Source organism: Hemitrygon akajei, chromosome 11 (genome assembly GCF_048418815.1).
Source record: "Hemitrygon akajei chromosome 11, sHemAka1.3, whole genome shotgun sequence".
Lineage (NCBI taxonomy): Eukaryota > Metazoa > Chordata > Chondrichthyes > Myliobatiformes > Dasyatidae > Hemitrygon > Hemitrygon akajei.
Window position 1 is genome coordinate 101,069,749 of NC_133134.1, and position 26,583 is coordinate 101,096,331.

The 26,583-nt window shown below is 48.2% G+C and overlaps 1 protein-coding gene across 1 annotated transcript in view; it reads right to left on the reverse strand.

The window, feature by feature from the left end:
• Nucleotides 1–2,326: 2,326 nt before the first annotated feature.
• The window catches only part of LOC140735866 (hepatoma-derived growth factor-like), a 36,416-nt gene continuing 12,159 nt past the window's right edge, over nt 2,327–26,583 (reverse strand). Inside the window, exons 2-6 of the mRNA XM_073061423.1 lie at nt 14,793–14,869; nt 13,736–13,874; nt 8,086–8,247; nt 3,700–3,912; nt 2,327–2,524 (exon numbers count right to left, since the gene is read on the reverse strand). Coding sequence (XP_072917524.1) covers nt 2,504–2,524; nt 3,700–3,912; nt 8,086–8,247; nt 13,736–13,874; nt 14,793–14,869 — 612 coding nt within the window. The 3' untranslated portion in view covers nt 2,327–2,503. The remainder of the gene's footprint in view (nt 2,525–3,699; nt 3,913–8,085; nt 8,248–13,735; nt 13,875–14,792; nt 14,870–26,583) is intronic.

Consider the following 26,583-nt stretch of genomic DNA (forward strand, 5'->3'; position numbering starts at 1 on the left):
CCTTTTAATCTAATACAGATCAGAGCCTGAAGATCAATTGAAAGTTCACACCTCAAAGTCTGACGGTTAAATTGTGTGGACAGGAGGCCCGGAAACCTGCCTGGAGTTGGAAGGTCCTGACAAAGAGTGTCAGCCTGAAACATCGACTGTTTATTTATTTCCATAAATGCTGCCTGACCTACTGAGTTCTTCCAGCATTTTGCATGTGTTGCTCTGGAATTGGAGGACTGTCTGCATATGCGTGGGGGTGGGAAGGTTTCGCTGTTGTGCCATGTATCATGGGCATGCTGTATTGGTGCTGTAAAGTGTAGGCTGCCTGCCAGCACATCCATGGATTTTGTTGGTTGTTAATGCAAATTAAGAATTTCACTGTATGTTTTGATTTACACGTAACAAATAATCTGTCGTCTCAACAGAGGGGACTTCTAAACTGCAGCACCTTTACGACTTTGAAACATGCCACCTTCATGAAACACCTTCAGATGTGTGAAAACCCAACAGCCAATCTTGGGCAAAGCAAGCTCCCACAGTGAGGTCCACAACCTTGTTGTGGTTTGGATGCTCACGTGCCTCAATGACCCAGAGAGCTATGTTGGCTGGAGTCAGGGCTTTATGTTTTGGCTCTTGGTAGGGTCACCCATGCCAAACAGGTCAAAGGGTAGAGGCGAGGCTAAGAGTGGTCCATCAGTCCTCCAGGTTTGGGGGGGGGGAGGGGGGGGGTGTTCAGCTCAGGGCTAACAACCCTGTCTGGTCAAACAAAATTGTTACGGAAACAGCAATGAAGAATCCTTGTACATCTGAATGGCTTATGACAAAGAGATGGAGGACCTTCAGTGCTGTCCTAAACGCCAGCAGGTGTAACGGGCAGTAAGTTCTTTGCACTTTTGGTATATGAAGCAACACGGGCTGGTGAAGGGGACTGACACTGAAGACCGGCCACGATGGTGGATAGCAATGCAGGGGACTCAAGGGGCAGAAGGCTGACTCCTCTCCTGTCTGCTATCTGCACGGTGATGGTGAGACAACCTGGGAAAAGTTCAAACAGAGGTGCCATGAGAGTGATTACCTTCCCGCCCCAAGGCAGGACGTAAAGGGAAGACGTCTTCTCCAATAGCCACCGGGCACAGGTAGGATGGGAAGGCTGGGCCTTGCTTCCACAGTGAGTGGGAGGGCAGGGAGCTGCAAATTCTGTGGTGGGACAGCTGGTAATTAGCTAAGGGCCAGCATCAGCTGGAGGATTTCTCTGTCATTGGTAAAAAAAAATCTCTGCTCATCTCCAGAGAAAGAGGCAGGCTGGATGGGACCCAGATGGGTTTGGGAAAGTTGCTAACATCTCAGACTGAGGCTGGACACAGTGAGTCTGGAATGCGAGGCCCCTCCAAACCAGATCCCTCCCACACACACAACCGCTGTCAGGGACACCAGAGATTCTGCAAATGCTGTAAATCTGGAGTAACATAGCAAAGGCACTGGAGGAACTCAGCAGATCATAAGACCATAGACATATTATCAGAATTACACTGTTCAACCCATTAACTCTGTTCCACCATTCTGTCATGCCGGATTTATTTTCCTACTTAACCCCATTCTCCCCCCATATCCTGACAGACTCCCAAACTAAACATGAACCTATCAACCTCCACTTTAAATATACCCAATGACAGCTCCACAGCCACCTATGGAAACGAATTCCACAGATTCACTACCCTCTGGCTAAAGAAATTCCTCCTAACCTGTTCTAAAGAAACGTTCTTGTACCTTGAGGCTGTGCCCACTGTTCCAAGACTCACCCACTATAGGAATCATCCTCTGTCCAGCCCTTTCAATATTCGAAAGGTTTCAAATAGATCCCCCCTCATTCTTCTAAACTCCTGTGAGCACAGGCCCAGAGCTATCAAACACTCCTCATACATTAACCCAGGTGACGTCTACAAAGGGGGATGGATAGTCGACGTTTCGGGTTGAGACCTTTCATCAGGTCTGGTCATTACCCAGAGGGGAATGTTTCAAGTACTGCAAGGAAGGTGGGATCGTGGCATTTGCTTCAGGTGAAGAGTCTCAGCTTGAATCGTTGACTGTCCACACACAGATGCTCGCTGACCTCCTCCAGCACCCGTTCATGTTACTCCTCCTGAACTTTCCAGCTCTGGTTTGAAGGCTTATTCACCCCATTCCCTGAGAGTGAACCCTAGTCGTTTGAAAACCCTCTGTCCTTCTGCCCTCACCAAGCTTGGCAATGGGGATGCCCCTTGGGTGACCTGCAGAGCTGCAGATTACAGAGGAAGCAATGAACTGTTGACAGAATTGCAACAGATGCACCATGACAAACCGTGAAGCAGGATTTTTATTTTATTACCATAAAAGTGAGCTCAAGCTCGACATGGGTGTAAAAAGCCACAATCAGCACAAACAAATCGTTCCTGTGAAATCTAAAACAAACGGCCCAGATTCCGAGGGTTCAGCGTCTGCAAAAAAGCCTGGTCCAGCAAATCGGCTTCATGCTTTAAACAGGAGCAGCCTCAGCCTGTTGGGAAGAGCGGGGAAGGGGAGTGGGAGGGGGAAAGGGAGGGATGGAGAGAAGAAAGGGAGCATGGAGGGAAAGAGGGGGGTGGGAGGGAAGGGCAGAGGGAGATGGGGAGGGGAAGAGGGGTATGGAGGAAGGGGTAGATGGGGTGAGAGAAAGAGAGGGAGGGAGAGACAGAAAGAGACATGGTTAACATTCTCAGTAATGACCAACACGCCCAGTGGAATCTGAAGCTGTGCAGAGGAACGTCTATCAGACTGTGACCACCCACCACTCGAGAACAAAGGGAACAGTGTGCAGCAACTCTGCAGCCAGATGTCAGGCTGGGCTGGAGGGGAGAACTGACCGATAGCATCAGAAACTCTAAAAGCAGGAAACTCAAGAGATCAGAAGCTGTCTGGTGGGAAGTGTGCGAGAGCTGAAATGACGGGAGACAAGGAGAGACGTGGAGGCTGTGAGGGAAGAGGCATCAGAGATGGGGAGGGGTATAGGGGTCAGAGGATGTCACAGAGATGAGGAAGGGGTGGTCAGAGGGAGGGGAAGGGGGGAATCACAGAGATGGGGAGGGATGTAGCGTCTGAAGCCGGAGATCACACTGTGAGGGCTGCAGGGGTTCAAGGTTACTGGGGGGGGTGGATGTAGGTGGGGGTTACAAAGACAGGGACATGTTCAGGGGCTCGAGGGGATCACAGAGACAAGGAGTGGTGTAGGATTCTGGGGGGGGGGAAGGTCACAAATACAGGGAGGGACATAAGGTTTGGTTGGAGTCACAAGCAGAGAGGAGTGTAATGGCTGGAGAGGATCTTAGAGTCATAGAGACAGAGGGATGTAGGTGTTGTCGGGGGGGGGGGGGGGTGCATGGTCACACAAGCGGCGAGGGGTATAAGGGCCAGAGGGTGTCACGGAGATGTGTCATAATGATGGGGAGTAGTGTAGGGTCCAGAAGGGGGCAAAGAGATAGGGAGGGGTGTAGGGACTGGTGAGGGTTACAAAGAAGGGGAGGGGTGTAGGGGTATGGTGGGGGAGAGGTTCAGTACATACAGCAGATGATCTGCTCCAGTCCCCCCACTTGAACTCTCCATCCACCCAACCCCAATCCACCCCTCCCCGCACACTAGTAGAGTGGAATGGAAGGATGGGAGGGTTGGGGTGACTGGGAAGGGAGGCTCCCTTACCCCCTCGTGCACTTTCTGCGGCTCCGTGGCATTGGCCACCTCGCTCTCCTTCTTCTCGAGGGGCGCCAGGCTGCCCTTGTTCTCCTTCTCCTCCTCCGCGTGCTCCTCTCCCTCGGCTGGGGGGCTGCGGCCGCCCTCCTCCTCCACCCCCTTACCCACTTCTTCTGCCTCCCCCTCCTCCTCCTTGGAGTCGCAGGGCCGCTTCGGGGAGACCTGAGCAGAGGGAAGGAAGTGATGAGGTCAGTCAGAGGTGGGGCAATACTCCTCAATCATGATAACCACCAGAGTGAGGAACTGGTCCTTTGCCTCATTGAGTCTATGCCAGTATTGGCCATGCACTTACTCTACTCCCAATCTGTCCTCCCACATTCCCATTATCTGGATTTATTTATTTACAGATACAGCACAGAACAGGCTCCTCCAGCCCTTCACGCTGTGCCACCCAGCAACCCACCTATTCAACCCCAGCCGAATCATGGATCAATTTACAATGACCAATTAACACACTAGTCAATACGTCTCTGGACTGTGGGAGGAAACCCACACGGTCACGGGACATAACTCACAGAGGATGCGGAAATTGACCTCCAACACTCCAGGCTGTAATAGTGTCACGCTAACTGCTATGCTACTGTGGTATCCCATCATGGCTTGGTATGGCGACTGCTCTTGCCTCCATTGAGGTACCGTGGACACAGCTCAGCATGTTGCAGGAACCAGCCTCCCCTCCTTAGACACTGCCTTGGTAAATCAGCCAGCATAATAAAAGACCCCACCCACTCCAGACATACATTCCTCTCTGCCCCTTCCCATCGGGGAGAAGATGCAAAAGCTTCTGAACATGTATCATCGCCTGGCTCAGGGACAGCTTCCAACCTGGTGTTATCAGACTGAACAGTGCTGTGGTATGATAAAGGTGAACTCTCCGCCTGTTAGTCTCACAGTTTGTAGCCCTTGCACCTTATTTGTCTGCCTGCACTGCACTCTGTGTAACTGGAACTCCGCATTATAGAATCGTAGGTCCCACACTACCAGTCTCAGTAATGGTCACTTCCATTCAACCATTTGGTTCTTGCACTAACCAGCACCACAGTTTAGCAAAACTACAACCATTTCACGCTAAAATGGACACATTCTGTTCTGGTTTTGTTCTTTCCTGTAAAAACTCTGTATAATTGATGTTTAATTTGTATTCCTTGTGAATGCTGCTCATCTGAATCGTTTTCGTTTTATAATCCTGTTCGTGGTCTCAGGTCTTCTTCCACTGGTCTCACATTTAAGCAATGTCCCTCAAAGGATAAGTCAGCTTTTTTTTCAACCATGCCCCTAAAACTATAAGGGTGCAGACTCAGTTGACACTTTTAAATGCCAGCTCAGAACCTTTTTATTTAACTTCCCCTTTAACTGACATTTTTTGTTTCTTATTTTCATTTATTTTTAAATTGTATTGTATTTATTTAGAGATATAGTGCAGAATGTGCCCTTCTGGCCCTTCAAAACGCGCCGCCCAGCAACCTGAGCCTAATCATGGTACAATGGACAATGACCAATTAACCAATTAGTCAGTAGGTCTTTTAGACTGCGAGGAAACTCGAACGTCCAAAGGAAACCTACACATTCAGGGGAGGAACATACATACAAACTACTTGCATGAGACATTGGAATTGAACTCTAAATACCTCCTGTGGTATTGCACAACTCTCCCCATACAATAAATGAGAAAGTTTTAGGACTATTGCAAACTTACTACCCGTGACTGTTGTTCAGGTGGATGTGGCAGTGACTGAGACACTGAGTTTAAGAGTTGGGGAGGCCTACAAGAGGCTGCACTTGAAGTATGTCGTATAGTTCTGGTTGTCACACGTCAGGAAGGGCATGCAAGCAATTGAGAGAGTGCAAAAGAGATACATCAGGGTGTTTCAAGTTCAAGTTTAACCGCAAATCAGCTTGAACTACATCGTCTGTATGAAAAGTGCTCTATAAATAGTTACTATCTGATGCCCTGAGCCCGTGATGCCGCTGTAAGTAGGTTTTTCGTTGTACCAGCATGTACATATACTTGTTCATCTGACAATAAACTCAACTTAGACTTTGAGCACAGAAACAGGCCCTTCAGCCCATCGAATCCATGCCAATCATTTATACTAACCCTCTATATTTCCCACATTCCTCGACTTATTTTGGTAACATCACAGACAACTTTAGTGACCATTTAATGTAGCAACCAGCACATCGCTGGCTTGTGAGGGAATCAGAGCACTTAGGGGAAACCCACACGGTCACAGGGAGAACGTGCAAACTCCACACTGACAGCACCTGAACCCGGGACTTTGGAGCTGGGAGATGGCGCTCTACCCACTGCACCACACAGAACCCATGACCAAAGCCACCCGGGTGCCACACTGTCCTGGTGTGGAGCACACACAGCCTCTGACCAGGCACGGAGGCAACCCAACCTCCGGCAAGATCCTGGAGCTGTGGACCCAGGAATTCATCCAATCCTGCTCCACTTTCAGATTCACTCCATCCCCAACCTTGGCCAAGCCCAAACAGCAGCCTCCAACAGTTCATCTCACCCATCCAGCTGAACTGGGTATGGTGTACCCAAATATATTCCGTATACTGTCGGCATTCAAATACACCACCTGCAGTCCTGCATACATCACCCTTTTCGATTCTGCCCCCACAATATACTTGAACTCATTTTTGCCTTATCACCTACCTGTTTTTCCTCAGTCTCACTACAACACTGTATAGCAACTGGGTCCCACCTCTGGCCCACAGACCATTCTACCTGTCACACCGGTAATGATTTACCAGTCAGTAGGTTAATTGGTCATTGTGATCAGGCTAGGGTTAAACTGGTGGGTTGCAAGAGCAAACTCGCTCTCTCTCTCTCCCTCCCCCTCACTGGTGAGAGAGAGCCTGTCCGAGATAACAAAGTGCTGTAGTTTTGATGGACTGTAGATCAAAGTCTCTTTGAGAGCTTTTGCTGTTGCTTGGATGGTGGGGGGGTGGAGTTGGTGCTTCTGGCACAAGTGGGGGGAACGGGGAGGATCAATACTTATGTTGCTGCTTATGTGATGGGGTGGGGGGGGCTTTGGGGTTCCGATGTTTTCATCATTTATTCTATGGGCTTTTTGTTTCATGGATGTCTGTGAAGAGTAAGATTTTCAAGTTGCACACTGTCGGCATTCTCTGATATTAAACTGAACTATCTGAAACATTCGCTGGGCGATGCAGCTTGTTGGGTTGGAAGGGTCTATTCCACACTGTGTCTCTAAATTAATTAAAATAAATATTACCTGTGCTCAGGTGGTCAATGCTAAACAGACGTTGCCCAGTTGTCTTCTCGCTTGTCTGAAGGCTCACGTCACAACACCTTTTAGCGCCTTGTGTTACTGAGTCCACACAACAGGTCAGGCCCTACTCATAGTGTCCCATCAGTGGAGGTGTATGCAGTGCTGGGGCAGGGGCAATTATGAGGGGCATGTGAGTAAGATATTGACCACAGAGAAATGGGAGGCATTGAAAGGCTAATATGGATCAAGTGAGACTGATGATTGAGCAATGGATATAACTCTCTTCAGCCCCTCTCAGCCCCACTCCCCCCAACTACCCCTCTCTGCTCCCTTCTTGCTAGCTCTCTCCCTCTCAGTTCGACCTCTTCTCCTCCTTAACCTTCCTCCCACTCGCTCTCATCCCTTCCTTCATCCAATCTCGGCCCCCTACTTCACTCCTTTTCCCACCACTCTCACTGTACCTCTCCCCCTCCCCCCCCCCATTCTCTTACTCACACCACCACTTCCCCACTCTGCCCCTTCTTGAATCCCCCCTCAATCCGCTTTTCTTGTCCTCCTCTGCATTCCCTCTCTCCCCTTCTTGATAGTCCACCTTCACTCCCCCTTTTCACCCTCCTTCCCCTTCTCCATGTTCCTTCTCATTCCCCTTCTCAATATCCTCCCTCTTCACACCCCTCACCCTTGTCCCCCTCCTCACCCACTCTCCACTTTTCCTCTGCCCCACTGCTCTCTCTCTCCCCCCTTGCCACACTCCTTGGAGGGAATGAGCTAAGCAGTGTCCGTACGGTGGGTCTGTGGGAGGTGTGGACATGTCGTGGTACGGGTGAAGTCCACACCACCCTCCCCTTTGCTTCTCACTGCTTGCTTTCCATCTCCCTGACCTTCAGTGGAAATGAGCGGAGCTGCTTCTGTACTGGGTGAGGTGTGGCCATGTTGGGGTGTGGGTGAAATCCACGCTGCCTTCATCTTTGCTCTCCCTCTGCTTGCTTCAAAACCCTCTCGCTGCCCCTCGGAGCAAGCTGTGCAGTTTCCTTACTGGGGAGGGGTGAACAAATCAAAGAGTAGAAGTCCATCTTGCCCTCACCTTTGCTGGAGTGGCCAGCTTGCGCTTGGATCCGGCTTTCTCCCTGTCCTTAGCCGGCTCGTCGATCACCAGCTTCCCCTCCTCATCACTGCTACCCTCCTGGCTCTCCTTCTTCTCTCCGTCCCCTTCACCTTCCGATGAGCTCTGGTGGGGCGGAGGTTCCTGCTCACAGACAGAAGGGGTCAGCACATCCCGGAAACAGTGGGGTGGGGGGGTGTGACCAGCAGCCCAGGACATCCACATGGCACACTCCCCAGGCAGAGCTGTGGGTTCAAGCCCCACCCCGAAGATTGAAACAAAAATCCAGCCCGATTCACAGAGCATCACTCCATGAGAAGGGTGGACCCAAGCGAGGGGCACATCGTGGGAGGGATGGTACCAAGGGAGACTCACGTTGTTGGAGGGTTGGTATTGAGCATATACGGAATGTGAGAGGTTGCAGCCGCTCTTTTGATTTTCTCAAGGGGCTGCTGCTGAGGTTCAGGCTGCACTCCTCGTATACGGACCCCCAGGTCGGATGGGGGCCAGGCGTGAGAAGGATCTCCTGGTGGGGGCTTGATCATGGGCCTGGCCAAGATGGCCATTCATGGGTTTAGGCGGCAGAAGGTGGAGGGCGCTGCACGGGTTGACTGCCTGCCCCTTTTCCGAGGTTGCATTTGTGCCCGGCTGTCCTTGGAGAGGGAGCACATGGTCACGGCGGGCACATTGGGGAACTTCCAGGAGCGATGACCCCAGTCCTAGGTATTGACTGTTTTATAGATGGTAGTAACCATGTTTTAATTTGAGTATGCTTACTGTCCTGTAAGTATTGAAAATCTGTACCCTGTGTATTTATGATGTAAATAAACTTTAAATTTTATTTTTAAAAAGTGGTGGTATTGAAGGAAGGTCACGATTACTACGATTTTCCAATTTATTTTTGGATAATTGTTTTATGTCTTTTGAACAATTATCTAATAAATATAATTTGCCTAGATTTCATTTTTTTAGATATTTACAGATTAGGAATTTCTTAAATACTGTACTTCCTACTTTTCCAAATTTTGTGTCTTCAGGTATTTTGGAGAATATGTTTGAACTAAATCCTTCTCAGAAAGGGCTAATATTAAAACTTTACAATATAATTATGAAGATATGTTCAGAGCCCTTCTATAAGATTAAAAATGATTGGGAAAGAGAACTTAGCCTTACTATCCCTATTGAGAATTGGGATAAAATTCTTCAATTAGTTAATACATCATCTATATGTGCTAAACATTCATTAATACAGTTTAAGGTTGTGCATAGGGCTCATATGTCCAAGGATAAATTGGCACATTTTTATTCCTATATAAATCCTATTTGTGTCAGATGTCATTCTGAGATAGCGTCTTTAACTCATATGTTCTGGTCGTGTCCGCTTTTGAAAAAATATTGGAAAGACATTTTTGATATTATTTCTACGGTATTGAACATTGATTTACAACCGCATCCTATTACTGCAATTTTTGGTTTACCAATGATGGACTCACTCCATTTATCCTCTTCTGCTTGTCGAATGATTGCATTTCTTACATTAATGGCTAGAAGATCTATTTTGTTGAATTGGAAAGAAATTAATCCTCCTACCGTATTTCATTGGTTTTCTCAAACTATGTTATATCTAAATTTAGAAAAAATTACAAGTATTGTATTTGATACTTCTATTAAATTTGAAAAGATATGGAGACCATTTATTCAATATTTTCATATGATGTAATATGACCCTGTTCCAAGCCTATTTGTTTTTCCAGTTTCGATTTTATATATGTTGAGAGGATCGGAGTTGACGACACTGATGATTTTGTATTTTTGTTAGATATTATAAACAGCCCTTTTTTTCATTTTTTCTTTTTCTCTTTTTTCCTTATTATTAGATTAGTTTTTTTTGCATAATTTTTTTTTCTTTTTCTTTTTTCTGTTTTTTTAAAATATATATTATGATATACCTAGGTTTGCCTTGTTTATTTGTTACTTGTATCGTCCATGATTTGGGAATACTCATTTATACTGTAACTATTGCTTATGTATTCTTTCATGTTCAGTTGAAATGTGTATGTTTGTAATCCCATTATCTATGTATCAATTTTATTTTGTTGATATTAATAATAATAATAATAAAAAGATTGAAAAAGAAAGAAAGAAGGAAGGTCACACTATGGAAGAGCGGTACTGAGGGAGGGTCACACTGTGTGACAGACGATGCGGGCTGTCTGGAAAAAGTCAGTTTATTTCGGGAATAAACCCTTGAGAATGGTGATGAGGATGGAGGAAGTTGTAGGTGAGAGGGGTCTCATCTTTGGTAGAGGACTGCTGTAGTTTTCTTCTCAAAGGAAGGGTATTTTGCTGAGTTTTATTGGGTCTGTGCTCAGGCCGTGGCAGTGACAGTGGCTCTCAGCCAGCCAAGGTTCATGTCTGCAATTTCTACTGGAGCTGGAATGGATTTCTCCAGCTGTTAACCTCTATAATGAACCCTCTCCCACCTGGAGTACTTGGCTAGAATGACTGGCTAAAGGGTTCTGTGACAAGTCCTTGGAATATCGCTCGGACGGAGTAACATTGGAGCAGCCCAACTGCATACCAGAAGGATCATTGCTGCAGTTTCATTGCACAAACTTCCCTGCCTGTCTGGAAGAAACTACTATCCTTTCTCCCTTCTTGGAACTGTTCTTCAAAAGACTGATAAGTGTTCAGCAGCGTTTGAATTCTGACCATGAGGGGCTTTAACATTGCGAGCTGCAGCTCCAAAATGGTGAGACCTAGTTCCTATGCAGGAGCTGTAGCTTCTGTGAAAGATCTCCTGTAGATCCACCACCTTTCAGACTGTTAGCTCTGAAAGCCGTGGTGCAATGTGATAATTGCTACATATCCTGAGTGCGGAGAAGTTAGTTTTCATGGCTGCGTCTGTGGGTGAGGATAAGGATGTTATTGGGATTGGTAAGATGCACCAAAAGTTCATCTTCTACCTACAGTCTACTGGAGATGTGTCCCTGGCCCTGAATATGGAGATAAATGTGGAAGGGGTCTTCATGCCAGTAGAGCCGGCAGCAGACCCCATACAGAAGGTGACCCTCTATAACGTACACCTTCATCTCCAAGGAATAGACCTCCTCCGTCACCTGCGTTCTTTGAGGTCACCGGTCACCTGAATACTGCACAAGCCAAGGGGGCATCGTTTTGGGCATCTGAGGTATTCATGGAATCGGAATGCCCAAGGATTCTGAGGGGTAATTTCATGAGTGGCACAGAAGGGAGGGCTACTGGATCTGCTGGGCTGGAGCATCTGCGGTGTCAAGGAGTTTGAGCATATTCGTAAGAATTGCCTCTGATGCCAGGCCGCTAACTCCACTGTGGCGGTACAGAAGGCCACTGCAGGGCCTCTCCCCGTTGAAAGAGGATGGTCCCAACACCCGGACCATCTGCCAAAAGAGACTCACTCTCTGCCGGGACTGCATCCCCTGAGCTTGTACCCTCCGGTTTGACGGGTACCCCTGATGAACAGGGTTTGTTTAAGGAGGATGATTTGTCCTCAGGTGGAGTGGAATGATGGAAGCATGCGTCCATTTGGCTCCTGGATGGGCGAAGGAGGGTCCACATGAGTCACGTCAGCTCCATTTTGAGCAGGGTGGTGATATTGTTGGCCCGAAACTTCCAGCTGGAGACACTGAGAGTAAATGAGCTCAAGCCAGGCCACGTGCTGCATCTCGCTGTGTGCTTGGTACATCAGTAGTGTATGGATGGTGTTAACGTGTCCAGCCCAAGGCAGTTTCATCAGAGAGCCGTGCTGCTGGACTCCACTGACAGAGGCGAGTGCATTGTCCTCGAGAGTGATTTCAAATGTATCCTCGGGGAGAGAGATCACTTTGTCCTCAGAGCTATTGAGGGAGCTGGCTGGACCTTTCGATTTGGTCGACACCTGGTGGAACCACCATCCTGACTCCCGTGCCTTTTCCAGGGAGGAGGTGGTTCACAACTTGACTTTTCCAGGACACACACTTCTCGCATTTCAACGGCCTCCACGCGACCATTCTCCGACAGCCACCTGGTGTGAGGGAGCTTAATCCACTGCCTCAGGCAGCAGTGTCTGTGCTCTGGCATTCCAATGGCTAGTTGATTCTGAATCTTGTTTCATCTGTCCTGGGAAGCTTGGAGGAGACAGCAGAGGGGCTTCCCCTCCCTGCGGCTCTGATAGGACATGGGAAAAGCTCACAACCGACTCTTTTGTAAGGAATATGCATGAGGGTCGCCCAGGAAACTGGTGTCACAGATCAAGTGGCTGGAGACCTGGAGTCACAGATCCCCAACCACGGGGAAGAAGGAAGCGTTGAGGGATCTGGAGCTCGAAGGGTCCCGAGGTGCTTTTGTGAGGTTAAGGATCCAGCTGTTACAAGATCTGGACTGTGCCTCTCATCCTTCTGGATAAATGGAGGGGTTTGCGCAGGCAACTTATGAAGTTGCTGGTAGTGGATGGCTTATCCAGCACAGATCCGGCGAGAATTGTTAGAGAAGTTAGCTCATTTTATGTGACCCTGTTCTTGCCAGAGCCATCAAGGAGGAGGCGCAGAGAGCGTTTTATGGAAGTCTAATGGCGAACTGTTGCAAGTATGGGGTTTAGTCACATTAGGTCAGGGTGCTCCTGTGGTTGGGGGACTGGTCTCCATCCCATCATGGAAGCTCGGGAGTGTGGAGGGGTCCTAGTAGTCAGCCAGAATTGCTCATCGGACCCGGCCTAAGGCTCTACTTGGGAGAAGGCCCCACGTAACATGAGCCATCTTGCAGAAATACCCACTGTGCCTTTCTGTGGCACACTGAGGTGGTTCTTTTACAGGCTGCTCTTGGACATCCAGCACTTAATTGCCCTCTTCTGCCGACCGGACTTGAAGTGGCAGTCTGTGTTACCATCCGGCAGCAGGGAGGTTCCCAGTGGAAATCTCTCAATGCAAGGGTCCTTCCCCTTTACATTGGGGACCTGGGGTAGAAGGTATTGCATAGGGCAGTACTATGCAACAGGTTTTAAAGCAGGTTCACTGACATCTCATCCACCTGTTTATTCTGTGACCGGGAGAAGTTAGGTACCATACTTATATGGAATATTGGAGGCTGCAGCCCCGTCTGAAGGGGCTGCTCCTCGGGCTTTAGTTGCATTTCAGCCCCTCGCTCCTAATATACAGGCAGCTAGTGCAGAAAGGAGGTGGATCGCACACAGGATCTATTGGTGGACTTGCTCCTGGGCCTGGCCAAGATGGCTATTCATGGGTCCAGGCAGTGGGCTGTCGAGGAGTCTGCTCAGCTGACTGCCTGCCCCACTTCCAAGGATATTTTTGTGTCCAGGTGTCCTTGGGGAGGGAGCATGCAGTCATGATGGGGATTTCTAAGAACGGTGGGACTCCCCAGATAATTGACTGTTTTATAGAAAGTAATAATCATATCTTAATTTTACTTCATTTACTGTCTTGTAAATAGTTGTTTATATTTTATGTATGTTTGTGTGAAAAAACTTTGTAGTTTTGGGAATAAAACAGGTCAGTGATGAGGGAGGGTAATTGGAGGAGGGGGGTCGGTGGGGAAGGAGGGTCGGCCGGGGAGGAGGGAGCTGCACAGCCAGAAGTCTGAGTTCCACTGTAACACTCACCTGGTATCCCGACTTCTTGACGGTTGGATTGTGCTCGATTTCCCACAATCCCTCGCTGAATCCTTTCCGTTTGTTCGGCTTGCCCAACTTTTCCTTGGTCTCCTCGTAGGGGAACAGGTCCTTTGGTCCCAGGAACGCACTACGGGAGAGGACAGTCAGACGGAATCATGAGGGGCAGTGGACAGATCACTCACACTACAGGGCTGAGTACGTTAGAATGGGAAGTAAGAAGGAGGGGAACGAGAGCAGAAGAGAGGGGGCTATGGGGAGGAGTGGAGTAGAGGGTGAAGAGCAGAAGGGACAGGAAGAGTAGCAGTTTCACCGAGAATTGGGGCTGCTGTCACCGTGGGATTAGGTCATCGAAGGAGATCCTCAGCAAAATGTTCAACATTCTGACAGCTCCAGCCAAACTGAATACTGAGAGGGAGAGAGGAGATGGGGGAGAGAAGTTCAGAACAGAGGGAAGGAAGGAGAGGAAGAGATGTGCAAGGGGGTAGGAGGAAGAAAATGAAGGAAGAGAGGCAGAAGTGGAGGGCAGGATACATGTAAGAATGAGAAGGAAAGGGAAGCACTGAAGGGGGGAGGGAGGTGAACGGAGAGGAGGGGAAAGAGGCAAACAGAGAGGAGGGGATGGAGGCGAACAGAGGGGGGTAAGGAGGCGAACAGGAGGAGGAGGGAGGTAAACAAACAGGGGGAGTGAGGTAAATGGGAAGGGAAGGGAGGCGAACAGACAGGGGTGAGGGAGATAAACAGGGGGGGTAGGGAGGCAAACCGAGTGGGGGAGGGAGGTAAATGGCAGGGGGAGTGGGATGCAGGGGAATGGTGAGGGAGAAAGGGATGGAGGGAGAAGTCGAATGGGGAGGGGTGAAGGGGGGAAGTTGGGCAGAGAGGGAGTAATAAGGAGTGCGGAGAAAGAAGACGGAGAAGGGGATGAAGAGTGAAGTCTAAGGAGAAGGGAAGGGGGCGAGGGAGAGTGGTGTGATGGAGGGAAGGAGAGGGGAAGAAGTTGAGGGAGAAGGGGAAGGTGTGTAGGAGAACCACACAGGTGATCACTTACGTCTCGTGGGTGCCGAAGAAGAAGATGGGGTATTTATTCGATGGTGATTTGACAGCTCCTTCTGGCAGTTCGTCAATCTGTGAATTCAAATCAAGACACCATGAGAGGACAGTTCCACGGATGTCCTCCCTCTGTGCTTCCTCCCCTAGCACGGGGGGGGGGGGGGCAGGTTTTCACCACTCCAAAGAATTTCCTGGCCCAGTTCTGCCACTGCTCAGCAAGACCAGCAATGGATGTGACTGGCATTGGAGAGGGCACAGATCTGAATCTAAAATTACCTCCTTAAAGTTCCCAGCCTTCCAACAATGAACTCCAGTGGAGGCTTCCTACTCATGTTCCCTCTGTGGGCCACCTTCCTGAGGGGTAGTTGGGGATGATCTTTCGGAAACACCCTTGTGTCCTGAATGGATGGAGACAGGCGAGGCGATGAACACATTCAGAGGGAGGGATCTTACGTGTGGGGTGAACTCTCACAAGTCCCTGAGCCCCACTGGGTGAGAACTGAGGCATTCCAGCTTCAGTGTGAATCCTCCTGCTCTTGAATAGTCCCTTTTGTGGCGAGACATGCCCCTCCATCCAGTATGAGACAAATCAATGCCATGAGCTCCAGCGGTCACTGGATCCTGCCACAACAAACACTGTTGGAAGAACTCAGCGGCTTGGGCAGTGACGGGTACTGGACAGTCGACTATTCCGGTCAAAACCCTTCATTGGGACTCGAATGAGCAGTTTGTTTGTTCTTCCAGTCTCCTGTGTCACCAGTTCCTACTAACCCCATCTCGCTCACACAGTCCCTTCAGAGGCTCAACATATTGTTGCTTTCTGAAAGACCAGCCTGCAACCCCTCCCCTGCAGCCCATGATCCAACCCTTGCCTCTGGCCATAAGCCACTCATACAGTATGAAACAGTCCCATGCATCTGAAACAGGCCCATATCCCTCTAAATCTTTCTTATCCACGTATCTATCCAAGTGTCTTTTAAACGTTGTTATTGTACCTCCCTAGGGCAGCTCATTCCACGTACGGATCCTCCTCCTGGTGAGGAGGTTGTCCTCAAGGTCCCCTCATCTATGCCTAAGTATTTTACTCTCTTTCCCTCTCCATTCACCCTGTCATTGCCCCTCATGATTTTAGACATTTCAGTAAGGAATTCCCTCAGTCTCCAACAGTCCAAGGAATAAAGTCCCAGCCTGTCCATTCTTACTCTTCAGGCCCTTGAGTCCTGTCAATATTCTCACAAATCTCTGCACTCTTTTCAGCCTAATGACATCTTTCCTACAACAGACTGACCCAAAACTATAAAGAGTACTCCAGTAGTGGCCTCCCCAAAGTCTTGTACAACTAGAACACAGTGCCAGCCCACGCTTTGTACAAAATAGGGCTCGCCCAGCCTGAGGTACCCAGTGCAGCAGCCCCAGGGTGGGGAAGAAGCAAGGTAGATACAGGGCTCACACGCACAAGCTGTGTCCAAACTTGAGATTGTAGTCTTTGATCAGCCACATACAGTGCTGAGAGGCCGAAGTCACCCACAGAAGTTGCATCCTAGCTGTCTATTTATACGCTAACGTACAATCTGGAGGCAAAGCTGTTGCCCCTGCAGCAGGCTCCCCTTCTGCATGCAGCTGATGAATCCAAAGGAATTGCAGGGACCAATACAGTTTGGCATCAGTGGCACCATAGGAGTTGCCAGTCAGTGTTGAACTCAGTGTAGTGCTTCCTTAGGGATCAAGCTCTTGATTTTTCCTCAGGGTTTACTCCCAAAACCTTCCCCATGAGTGGGTTAGCTGCAAGACAGTGCATGTTTGAGATCAGAATTTTTCTTCTCGAGATGAGCTGCCAACCACAGCTGATGAGACCCATCTGCCTAGGGCAACTGATTTTAAGCTGCCAGTAATCCGATTTTGCCTCTTCTTCTGTCCATAGAAATGGTTCCACCAGGCTTAGTACCTAAGCCACACGTGAAGGCACAGTACTGGAAACAGAAAATCACAGCTAGCTTAGAACGCTGGCAGGGCAGCAGTTCCGTAGCATGCACGCAAGGATTGAGGGAAGATTTACTGCAGCACGGGCAAGTGATTTAATCTCTGCAGAGAGACCGAAGGAGGTAGTATTGTTTTGCAAGCAGGGAAAGTATAATGGAGCCATTGAAAGTTAGAAGGGTTTTGGCAGGGTAACTGACAGGAAACTGTTTCCAAGGCAGGGAGGGTGTAGGCTTTAGAATGCCTGGCAAAGGTCCAGAGGGGAGATGTAGTGAGTTTTTAACCACATGGAGAGTTCATGGGTTATGAAACAGTTTACTTTTTAATACCAGTTACCTCCCAGCTCTTTCTCTGTCCAGATTGGGTGGGGGGTGTTGACTTGAGACATTAGCTGTTCCGTGTTCCTCTTGTGAACAGTCTGCAGGCTGAGATGGGTGAATACTAGCAGTAGTGGTGAGGGTTAGGTAGCTGGTAGGGAGAGGAAGAATGGAACTGGAGTGCCATTTCAAAGGGGTACCACTAGCATTATGGGCCAAATGGCCTCCACAGTTGAATGAAAACTCTGGTGAGTGCAGAGGTCTCTAGTTAAACCTGCATCACTGTGGCCTGAGGTAAGAGGCATCTCCTGGCAGTACAGTCGAGAATGTTTAAATATGCACATACAGACACACACACATACACCTCTCTAACTCTTGGCAAAGTGGGAGGGGGAGGATTGTGGGAGAGGGGTTCAGCAGCAGGGAATGAGAGGGGGAGGAAAGAAGAGAGGTATTGTGGGAGCTGGGTACAGCAGCAAGAAATATGAGGGGGTACAGGGGAAGGGAGGGGGAAGAGAGGTGAGAAGATTGTGGGAGAGTGAGGACAGCAGCAGGAAATAAGTGAGAGATGAGAGGATTGTGGGAGGAGATGCGGGTGGTGGGGAGAAGGGGTAGCAGCAGGGAATTGAAGGGGGGGGGTAGAGTTTTAAGAACAACTTCTTCCCCTCTGCCATCAGGTTTCTGAACAGCTTGTGAACACTACTTAGCCGTTTTGCTCTTTTTTTTCATTTCTCTTGATGGCTCAATAGTATTATTTACATAATGCACTGAGCTGTTTCCACAAAACAAATGTCAGTGATAATAAACCTGATTCTGATATCCATTAAGCTAAAGATCCCTCAACTCAGACTGCACCCCTCCAGAATGGCCTACCAGAGTAACAATCCACTGCAAGCTCAAAAGACCATCAGACATAGGAATAGAATTAGGCCATTGAGCCCATCAAGTCTGCTGCTCCTAACCCAGATCACATTCAACCCGATAATCTGCCTTCTTGACATATCCCTTGATGCTTGATCCCAACTAATCAGGAATCTATCAACTTCCACTTTGAATATACCCATGGACTTGGCCTCAACCACAGTCTCTGGCAGAGCATTCCATAGATTCACCAGTCTTTGGCTAAAGAAATTCCTCCTGTTCTAAAAGGTTATCCCTCAATTTTGAGGCTAGGCCCTTTAGTTCTGGAAACCCTCACCAGAGGAAACATCCACTCCACATCCACCTTATCTAGTCCTTTCAACATTTGGTAGGTATCAATCAGATCCCCGTGAATTCTTCTAAATTCCAGTGAGTATAAGTCTAAAGCTGCCAAATGTTCCTCATATGTTAACCCCTTCATTCCTGGAATCACACTTGTGAACCTCCTCCGGAATCTCTCCAATGACAATACATCCTTTCTGAGATAAGGGGCCCAAAACTGTTGACAATACTCTAAGTGCGGCCTGACTAATGTCTTATAAAGCTTCCACATTATCTTGTTTTTATATCCTATTCCCTTGAAATAAATGACAACATTATTGTTGCCAACAACAATAAATGCCTTCTTTACCACAGACTCAATCTGTGAATTAACCTTCTGGGAGTCTTGCACAAGAACTTCTAAGTCCCTTTGCATCTCTGACGTTTGAATTTTCTCTCCATTTAGATAACAGTCTGCACATTTGTTCCTTTTACCAAAATGCTTTACCATACATTTCCTAACACTGTATTCCATCTGCCACTATTTTGCCCATTCTTCCAATTTGTCTAAGTCCTGCTGCAATGGCATTGCTTCCTCAGCACTACCTACCCCTCCATCAATCTTCATATCATCTGCAAACTTTGCCACAAAGTCATCAATTCCACTATCTAAATCACTGACAAACAATGTGAAAAGTAGCAGTCCCAACCAATACTGGCCCCTGAGGAACACCACTAGTCACTGGCAACCAACCAGAAAAGGCCCCCTTTAGTCCCACTCGCTGCCTCCTACCTGTCAGCCATTCCTCTATCCATGCCAGTATGTTTCCTGTAACACCATAGGATTTTAGCTTGTTAAGTAGCCTCAGGTGAGGCACCTTACCAAACGCCTTCTGAAAATTTAAGTAAATTACATCCACTGCCTCTCCTATGTCCACCCTGCTTGTTACTTCCTCAAAGGATTCTAACAGATTTGTTTGGCAAAATTTCTATTTACAGAAACCATGCTGACTTTGACTTATTTTATCATTAGTCTCTAAGTACCCTGAAAACTTGCCCTTAATAAAGTACTCCAACACCTTCCCAACCACTGAGGTTAGGACAACTGGCCTATAATTTCCATTCTTTTGTCTTCCTCCCTTCTTAGAGTGGAGTGACATTTGCAATTTTCCAGTCCTCCGGGATGATGCCAGAATCAAGTGATTATCAAAAGATCAAGACCAATGCATCTGTTATCTCTTCAGTAAATTCTTTCAGGACTCTGGGACGTAGTCCATCTGGTCCAGATGACTTATCCACCTTAAGACCTTTCAGTTTGCCTAGCACTTTTTCCTTTGTAATAGCAATGGCACTCACTTCTGCTCCAATACTCACGGACCTGTGGCACACTGCTAGTGTCATCCACAGTGAAGACTAAAGCAAAGCACTTCTTAAGTTCATCTGCCATTTCTTTGTCCCCATTACTACCTCACCAGCAACTCTTTCCCGTGGTCCAATATCAACTCTCACCTCCCTTTTTATTCTTTATATAGCTGAGAAAACGTTTAGTATACTGCTTTATATTATTGGCTAGTTTGCCCTCATATGGTTCTTTTTCATCTTTTCCCCTTATTGCCTTTTTAGTTGACTTTTGTTGGATTTTAAAAGCTTCCCAATTACCAAATTTCCCAGTCACTTTTGTTAACTTATATACCCTTTTGTTGGCTTTTATGCAGTCCTTAACTTCCATTGTCAGCCATGGTTGTCTAGCCCTGCTGCTTGAGAATTTATTCTTCTGTGGGATATATCTACCCTGCACCCTGTGAACTATTCCCATTAACTTTAGCCACCTCTGTTTTGCTGTCATCCCTGTCAGTATCCCCCTCCAATCCACCTGGGCAAACTCCTTTCTCACAAATTGCAGTATGAATTCAATCATATTATGATCACTGGCTCCTAAAGGTTCATTTATGTTATGCAGATTAATAAAATCTAGGTTATTACACAACACCCAATCTAAGACAGTCTTGTGCTCAAGCACAAGCTGCTCTAAAAAGCCATCTCGTAGGCATTCAAGAAATTCCCTCTCTTGCAATCCAACACCAATCTGATTTTCCCAATCCCCTTGCATATTGAAGTCCCCCATTACAATTGTGACATTACCCTTATTACGTGGCCTTTCCAGCTCCCTTTGCAATCTCAACTCCACATCTTGGCTACTCTTTGGTCTATATATGATTCCCATTTTTTTTTTTACCCTTACAGTTTCTTAACTCCACCCACAAAGATTATTCATTCTCTGACCCTGTGTGACCCCTTTATAAAGATGTAATTCCATTTCTTACCAATGCAGCCACACCATCGCCTATGCCTTCCTGCTTGTCCTTTCGATGTTAAACTCTCAACTATGACCTTCTTTCAGCCACGACTCAGTGATTCATGACAAAGAGCCCTGCTGCCTCGGCATGGAGCTCGCTCAGCCTGCACTTCCATCTGTACTGCTCTCTCAATAGTTCATGTACCCTCATATCACCCCCTCCACAGTGTGACCCTCCCTTTTTTAAACAAAATTATAAAAGTTCCTTTACACAACAAATACAGAAAGTACAAACATTCAGAATTTACAAGACAGTGAATAAATTCAAATTAAAATATGATTATTACCGTCTATAAAACAGTCAATTCCCCAGGGGGCCCACCACTCCCAGAAATCCCCCAGTGTACCCGTTGTGACTGTATGCTCCCTCACCAAGGGCAGCCTGGCAGGAATTCATCCTCAGAAAAGGGGCAGGCAGTCGACCCAGGCAGAGCCCTCCACTTTCGCCTCAACCTATGAATGCCATCTTGGCCAAGCCTAGGAGCAAGCCCACCAGGAGATCCTCTTCACGACCCGCCCCCTTCTGAACTGGGAGCCTGTATATGAGGAGCATAGTGCTAAAATGCAGCCAGATAATAAGCAGCAGCCCCTTCAGAAACTCAGTACAGGGGCTGCGACCTCTCACATTCCGTGTAAGCAGGGTACACTGACTTCTCCCGCCCACAGAATGGACAGGTGGACGGAGGGTCAGTGAACCTGTTGTATGGTACTGCCAGATGCAACACCTTCCACCCCTGGTCCCCAATATACAGAGGAAGGACCTCTGTATAAAGAGATTTCTACTGGGGACCTCTAACACAAACCACCAAGATGAGTCCAGTCGGCAGCAAAGTGAAAGGTGTGCAAGAGCAGCCCGTAAAGGAAATGCTTTGGAGCGTCACGGAAGGGCACGGAACCCCGCGAGACGGCTCACTCACATTCAGTACCATCCTCCTACAGTGTGACCCTCCCTCAGTATCACCCCTCCCACAGTGTGACCCTCCCTCAGTACTACCATTCCCAGTGTGAGCCTCCCTCAGTACCACCCCTCCCACAGTGTGACCCTCCCTCAGTACCACCATTCCCAGTGTGACCCTCCCTCAGTGCCACCCCTCCCACAGTGTGACCCTCCCTCAGTACCACCATTCCCAGTGTGACCCTCCCTCAGTGCCAACCCTCCCACAGTGTGACCCTCCCTCAGTACCAACATTCCCAGTGTGACCCTCCCTCAGTGCCACCATTCCCAGTGTGACCCTCCCTCAGTGCCACCCCTCCTACAGTGTGACCCTCCCTCAGTACCACCATTCCCAGTGTGACCCTCCCTCAGTGCCACCCCTCCCACAGTGTGACCCTCCCTCAGTACCACCATTCCCAGTGTGACCCTCCCTCAGTGCCAACCCTTCCACAGTGTGACCCTCCCTCAGTACCAACATTCCCAGTGTGACCCTCCCTCAGTACCACCATTCCCAGTGTGACCCTCCCTCAGTACCACCATTCCCAGTGTGTGGCCCTCTGTTTAGCCCCTCTGACAGTTTGACCTTTGCTCAATTCTATCCTCCAACTGTATAACACCCCCCCCCCTCCATGCCTGTGCTGCTCCCTTGCCACTGCCCCTCCCGTAGTTCAGGAGTCCATATCACCCCTCCCACAGTGGGAATGCTTCCTCAGCACTGGGCTGCAGTGCCAAACTCTCTGGGGAAAAGCCTGAATGCACAGTCTGTGACTCAGCACCACTACCACCCAGTTGTAACACACACTCAGGACATGAGGGTCCTCAGAAAATAAAACATCAGGTAGTTACTGTGGGCTAGGGTTGCAAAGAGCAGCTTCCTCGCAGGCCCTGCTGCTGGGGAAGGAAGCAGCTGTGTGCAGCTGAGTGCAGTAAGTGGGGCTGGACAGTGAGAAACAGGCTCAAAGTTCTATTTTATTATCAAAGTACATATGGTATATGTCACTATAAACTTCCCAGAGATTTGTCTTTTTGAGGTCAGTTATAGTAAATAAAACAGAAATAGATATAAAGATTTCTGAATGGCCAATTAACCCACAATCACTACATCGGAAATTTTTACCTCTTCTTGCATTACTAATAATTTTCTTTTTTTATATTTCTTATTGTAAGTTATAGTTTTTATTATTATGTATTGTAATATATTATTTTGTACTGCTGCAAAACAAATTTCGCGACATACACCAGTGATATTAAACCTGATTCTGATTCTGAAAATCAATGTAAAACTGCGCCAGACAGAGACGGACAAACAACCAATGCAGAAAAGACAACAAAGTGCGCAAATGCAAATAGAGAATAATAATAATAATAGTAAATAAGCAATAAAAATCAAAAACCCCAGTTGTAAAGTGCTACACAGTTGAGGAGCTGGAGATCTGCCCCGCAGACAAGGCCTCTATTCACCAAGAGGGAGTTAATCATCTGGTGCAGACACACATTCTGGACAGCAGGACACACCCAACCTCCGACACCATAGCAACAGCCCACTAGGCACCTCTCTGATTGCATGGTTAAAGTCTCATTTGGTCGTCTATACATTAAAAAAAAACTTCTTTAGTGTGTGATTTTAAAAGATAAACTGCATGCAGACCTTAAATATTAAAAATTGAAGTGTTAGCCAGGGTTGAGTTACACACTCCTCGGAGTCAGAGGCTGGTGCCCTCAGTCTAGACTCAGTTCAGTATGAAGGGGCAGGAAGAACAGAGGGGAATGAATGAGGGGGAATACTGAGGGAAGGAGAACTCCCTCAGCTTAAACTGTGAGAGGGAGAACTGAGGAAAAGAGAATACTAAAGGGAGGAGAATACCAAGGGCTGGAGATAATTAAGGCAGAGCCACAAGTAGAGGTGTGGTACTGAGGGAGAGTCACACTGTGGGAGGGGTAGCACTGAGGGAGAGTCACACTGTGGGAGGGTGGTACTGAGGGAGGGTCACACTGTGGGAGGGGTAGCACTGAGGGAGAGTCACACTGTGGGAGGGGTAGCACTGAGGGAGAGTCACACTGTGGGAGGTGTGGCACTGAGGGAGAGTCACACTGTGGGAGGGGTAGCACTGAGGGAGAGTCACACTGTGGGAGGGGTAGCACTGAGGGAGAGTCACACTGTGGGAGGTGTGGTACTGAGGGAGAGTCACACTGTGGGAGGGGTAGCACTGAGGGAGAGTCACACTGTGGGAGGTGTGGTACTGAGGGAGAGTCACACTGTGGGAGGGGTAGCACTGAGGGAGAGTCACACTGTGGGAGGGGTAGCACTGAGGGAGAGTCACACTGTGGGAGGTGTGGTACTGAGGGAGAGTCACACTGTGGGAGGGGTAGCACTGAGGGAGAGTCACACTGTGGGAGGGGTAGCACTGAGGGAGAGTCACACTGTGGGAGGGGTAGCACTGAGGGAGAGTCACACTGTGGGAACGTCACATCATGCGAAATGCCAGTCCTGGATGCCAGGTTAAACTGCCTCATCCACTATGTGGGGTGGGGGGGGGGGGGTAGATTCCCCAATGTTAACCTCCCAACCAGCAACACTAATATCTGACAATTCAACTCTTAGCACGCTCCAGTGGGTAGAATCTTACAAGGCGGAGACATCCACTACAAGGGTGTCAGACCTCCTAGACCGCAAGCAGAACATGTCAAAGGAATCAGCTGTGAGGTGCTCTGTGGAAATGCATTCTCTCAGTCTGCCTGCCTGTTTTAATCAGTAGGACACCACAAGTCGAGACGGGCATTACGTGTCCAGCACTAACTGGCAGGGTGCTGTGCCCATTCTGCTCCTTCTGGTGAGATTGCCCATGTGGAACTAGCCGGATTTGGACCCGATGAAAATGTATCTGTTGGGGAAAGGGGGAGCTGCAAGAAGGGGAACTACACCCCCTGTGCCTGCTGTCCTTGCTCCTAGCAGACATTAAGAGTGGAGGTGAGTAGATAGAGCTGGGATGGTGCGTGTAATGGTAATTCAAAGGGTTGCCCCAACTACTGCCGTAGTTGCATTTACCCAGACAAGTGAAGGGCATCCCATGATGAAGTCCTGATGAAGACTCTTGGCTGTAAATGTTAATTGTTTATTCCTCTCCACAGATGCTGCCTGACCTGCTGAGTTCCTCCAGCATTTTGTATACGTTGCTCTGAAGTACCAGCCATCTGCAGAATCTCATTTCCATCACACCACCCCCCCCCCCTTGCACTTTAGCGAAAAGCTGGAGGGCCTCTAACCCCATTAATGTGACGTGACAGATTTTATGTAGCTGGTCCGGTTCCACCTTTGGTAGTGGTGACCCTTGGTGACCAAGGTGGGATCTTGGTGACAGTAATGGGAAACTGATTACTCTCTCCTGCTGGGGGATCTCACTGTCAAACATATTCTGTGGGCCAAGTGTTAGCTATCAGCCCCTACCTGTAAGTTATCCAGGTCTTGTGGTATGCAGCCTAGTCTGCTGTGCTTACAGAGGGGTTAGGGATTAAACGGTGCCTTGCAGTAACCACCAAACACCCTCATTTCTAAAGGAACACAAGGTGGTGAACAAGACTGTAAGGTATATTGGCATATTGATAGCCACATGGGCCAAATCTGGTAAACTGGGAGTAGCAGGGAGGATGCTGTGGCTGGCACACGCCAGCTGGGCAGTTTCCATGTTGCTTACTCTGTGACTAATATTATAGGAGCAGAACCAGGGCATTTGGCCCATTGAATTTGTACCACTGTTCAATCACACTGATTATATCTTTCTGAATCCCACCTTGCACCTTCTCCCCATAACCCTTAATCTCATCACATAGAACACAGAACAGTACAGGCCCTTCAGCCCACAATATTGTGCAGACCTTTTAATCTACTCTAACATCAATCTAACCCCTCCTTCCCAAATAACTCACATTTTTCTACCATCCACGTGACTATCTAAGAGTCTCTTAGATAGTGTTCTACATACCCATTACTCTTTATGTAAAAAAACTACCTCTGACAATTCCTCCCCAACACTTTCCTCCATTGACCTTAAAATTATGGCTTTTTACCCTGGGTAAAGTTACAGGCTATCCTCTCGGTCTATTGTGCATATCATCTTGTACCCCTCTACTGAGTCATTTCACATCCTGCTTAACAAAACAGAAATGGCCTAGTTCACTCAACCTTTCTTCATAAGGTGTTGCTGTCTGATCCAGCTAAACTCTTCTGTACCCTCCTCTAATGAGGCGACCAGAACTGAACACAATATTCTAAGCGGTATAAGTGGTATAACCGGAGCTTTATAGAGCTGCAAGATTCCCTTGCGGCTGTTGAACTCAATCCCTCGACTAATGACGCCAACATACCATACACATTCTTAACCACCCTGTCAACTTGTACAGCAACTTTGAGGGATCTATGGACATGGACCCCCAGATCCCTCTGTTCCTCCACACTGATAAGAATCTTGCCATAACCCTGTAGTCTACCTTCACGTTCAACCTTCCACTTCACATTGCTCCAGATTGACCTCCATCTGATCAGTAGCACAACCAACCTAGAACCTGTCGATCGCTGCCTAAAGTACACTCAATGACTTGTCCTCCACAGCAATGAATTCCACGGTCACCGCCATTGGGCTAAAGCAGCTTAGAATGGTAAGTCCGAGGACAGTGATGTCTTAGGGGCTGAGATATTTGACCCCCAACATCGACAAGCACTTTTCTCGTGCGACTACGGGCTTCCACCTTGATACCCACTGACATCAGATCACCTGCCAGTGCCAGTACGGCTCTGCCCCTGTAATGGGAAAGGATACAAATACAGTGTGGACATTGAACGTTGCACAAATGCAGATTATTTATAATACAAGCAGATGAGCCTCTGCACTAATTTCATAAACAATCTAGCTAGTTATCGCTGACACTGGGTATCCAGCCACATGCAGCCAGGCTCCGGAAATTTCATCAGCTGATGCCACCTGTCCAAGTGTCTTTGAAGTGTTGTTACCTGCCTCAACCACGCCCA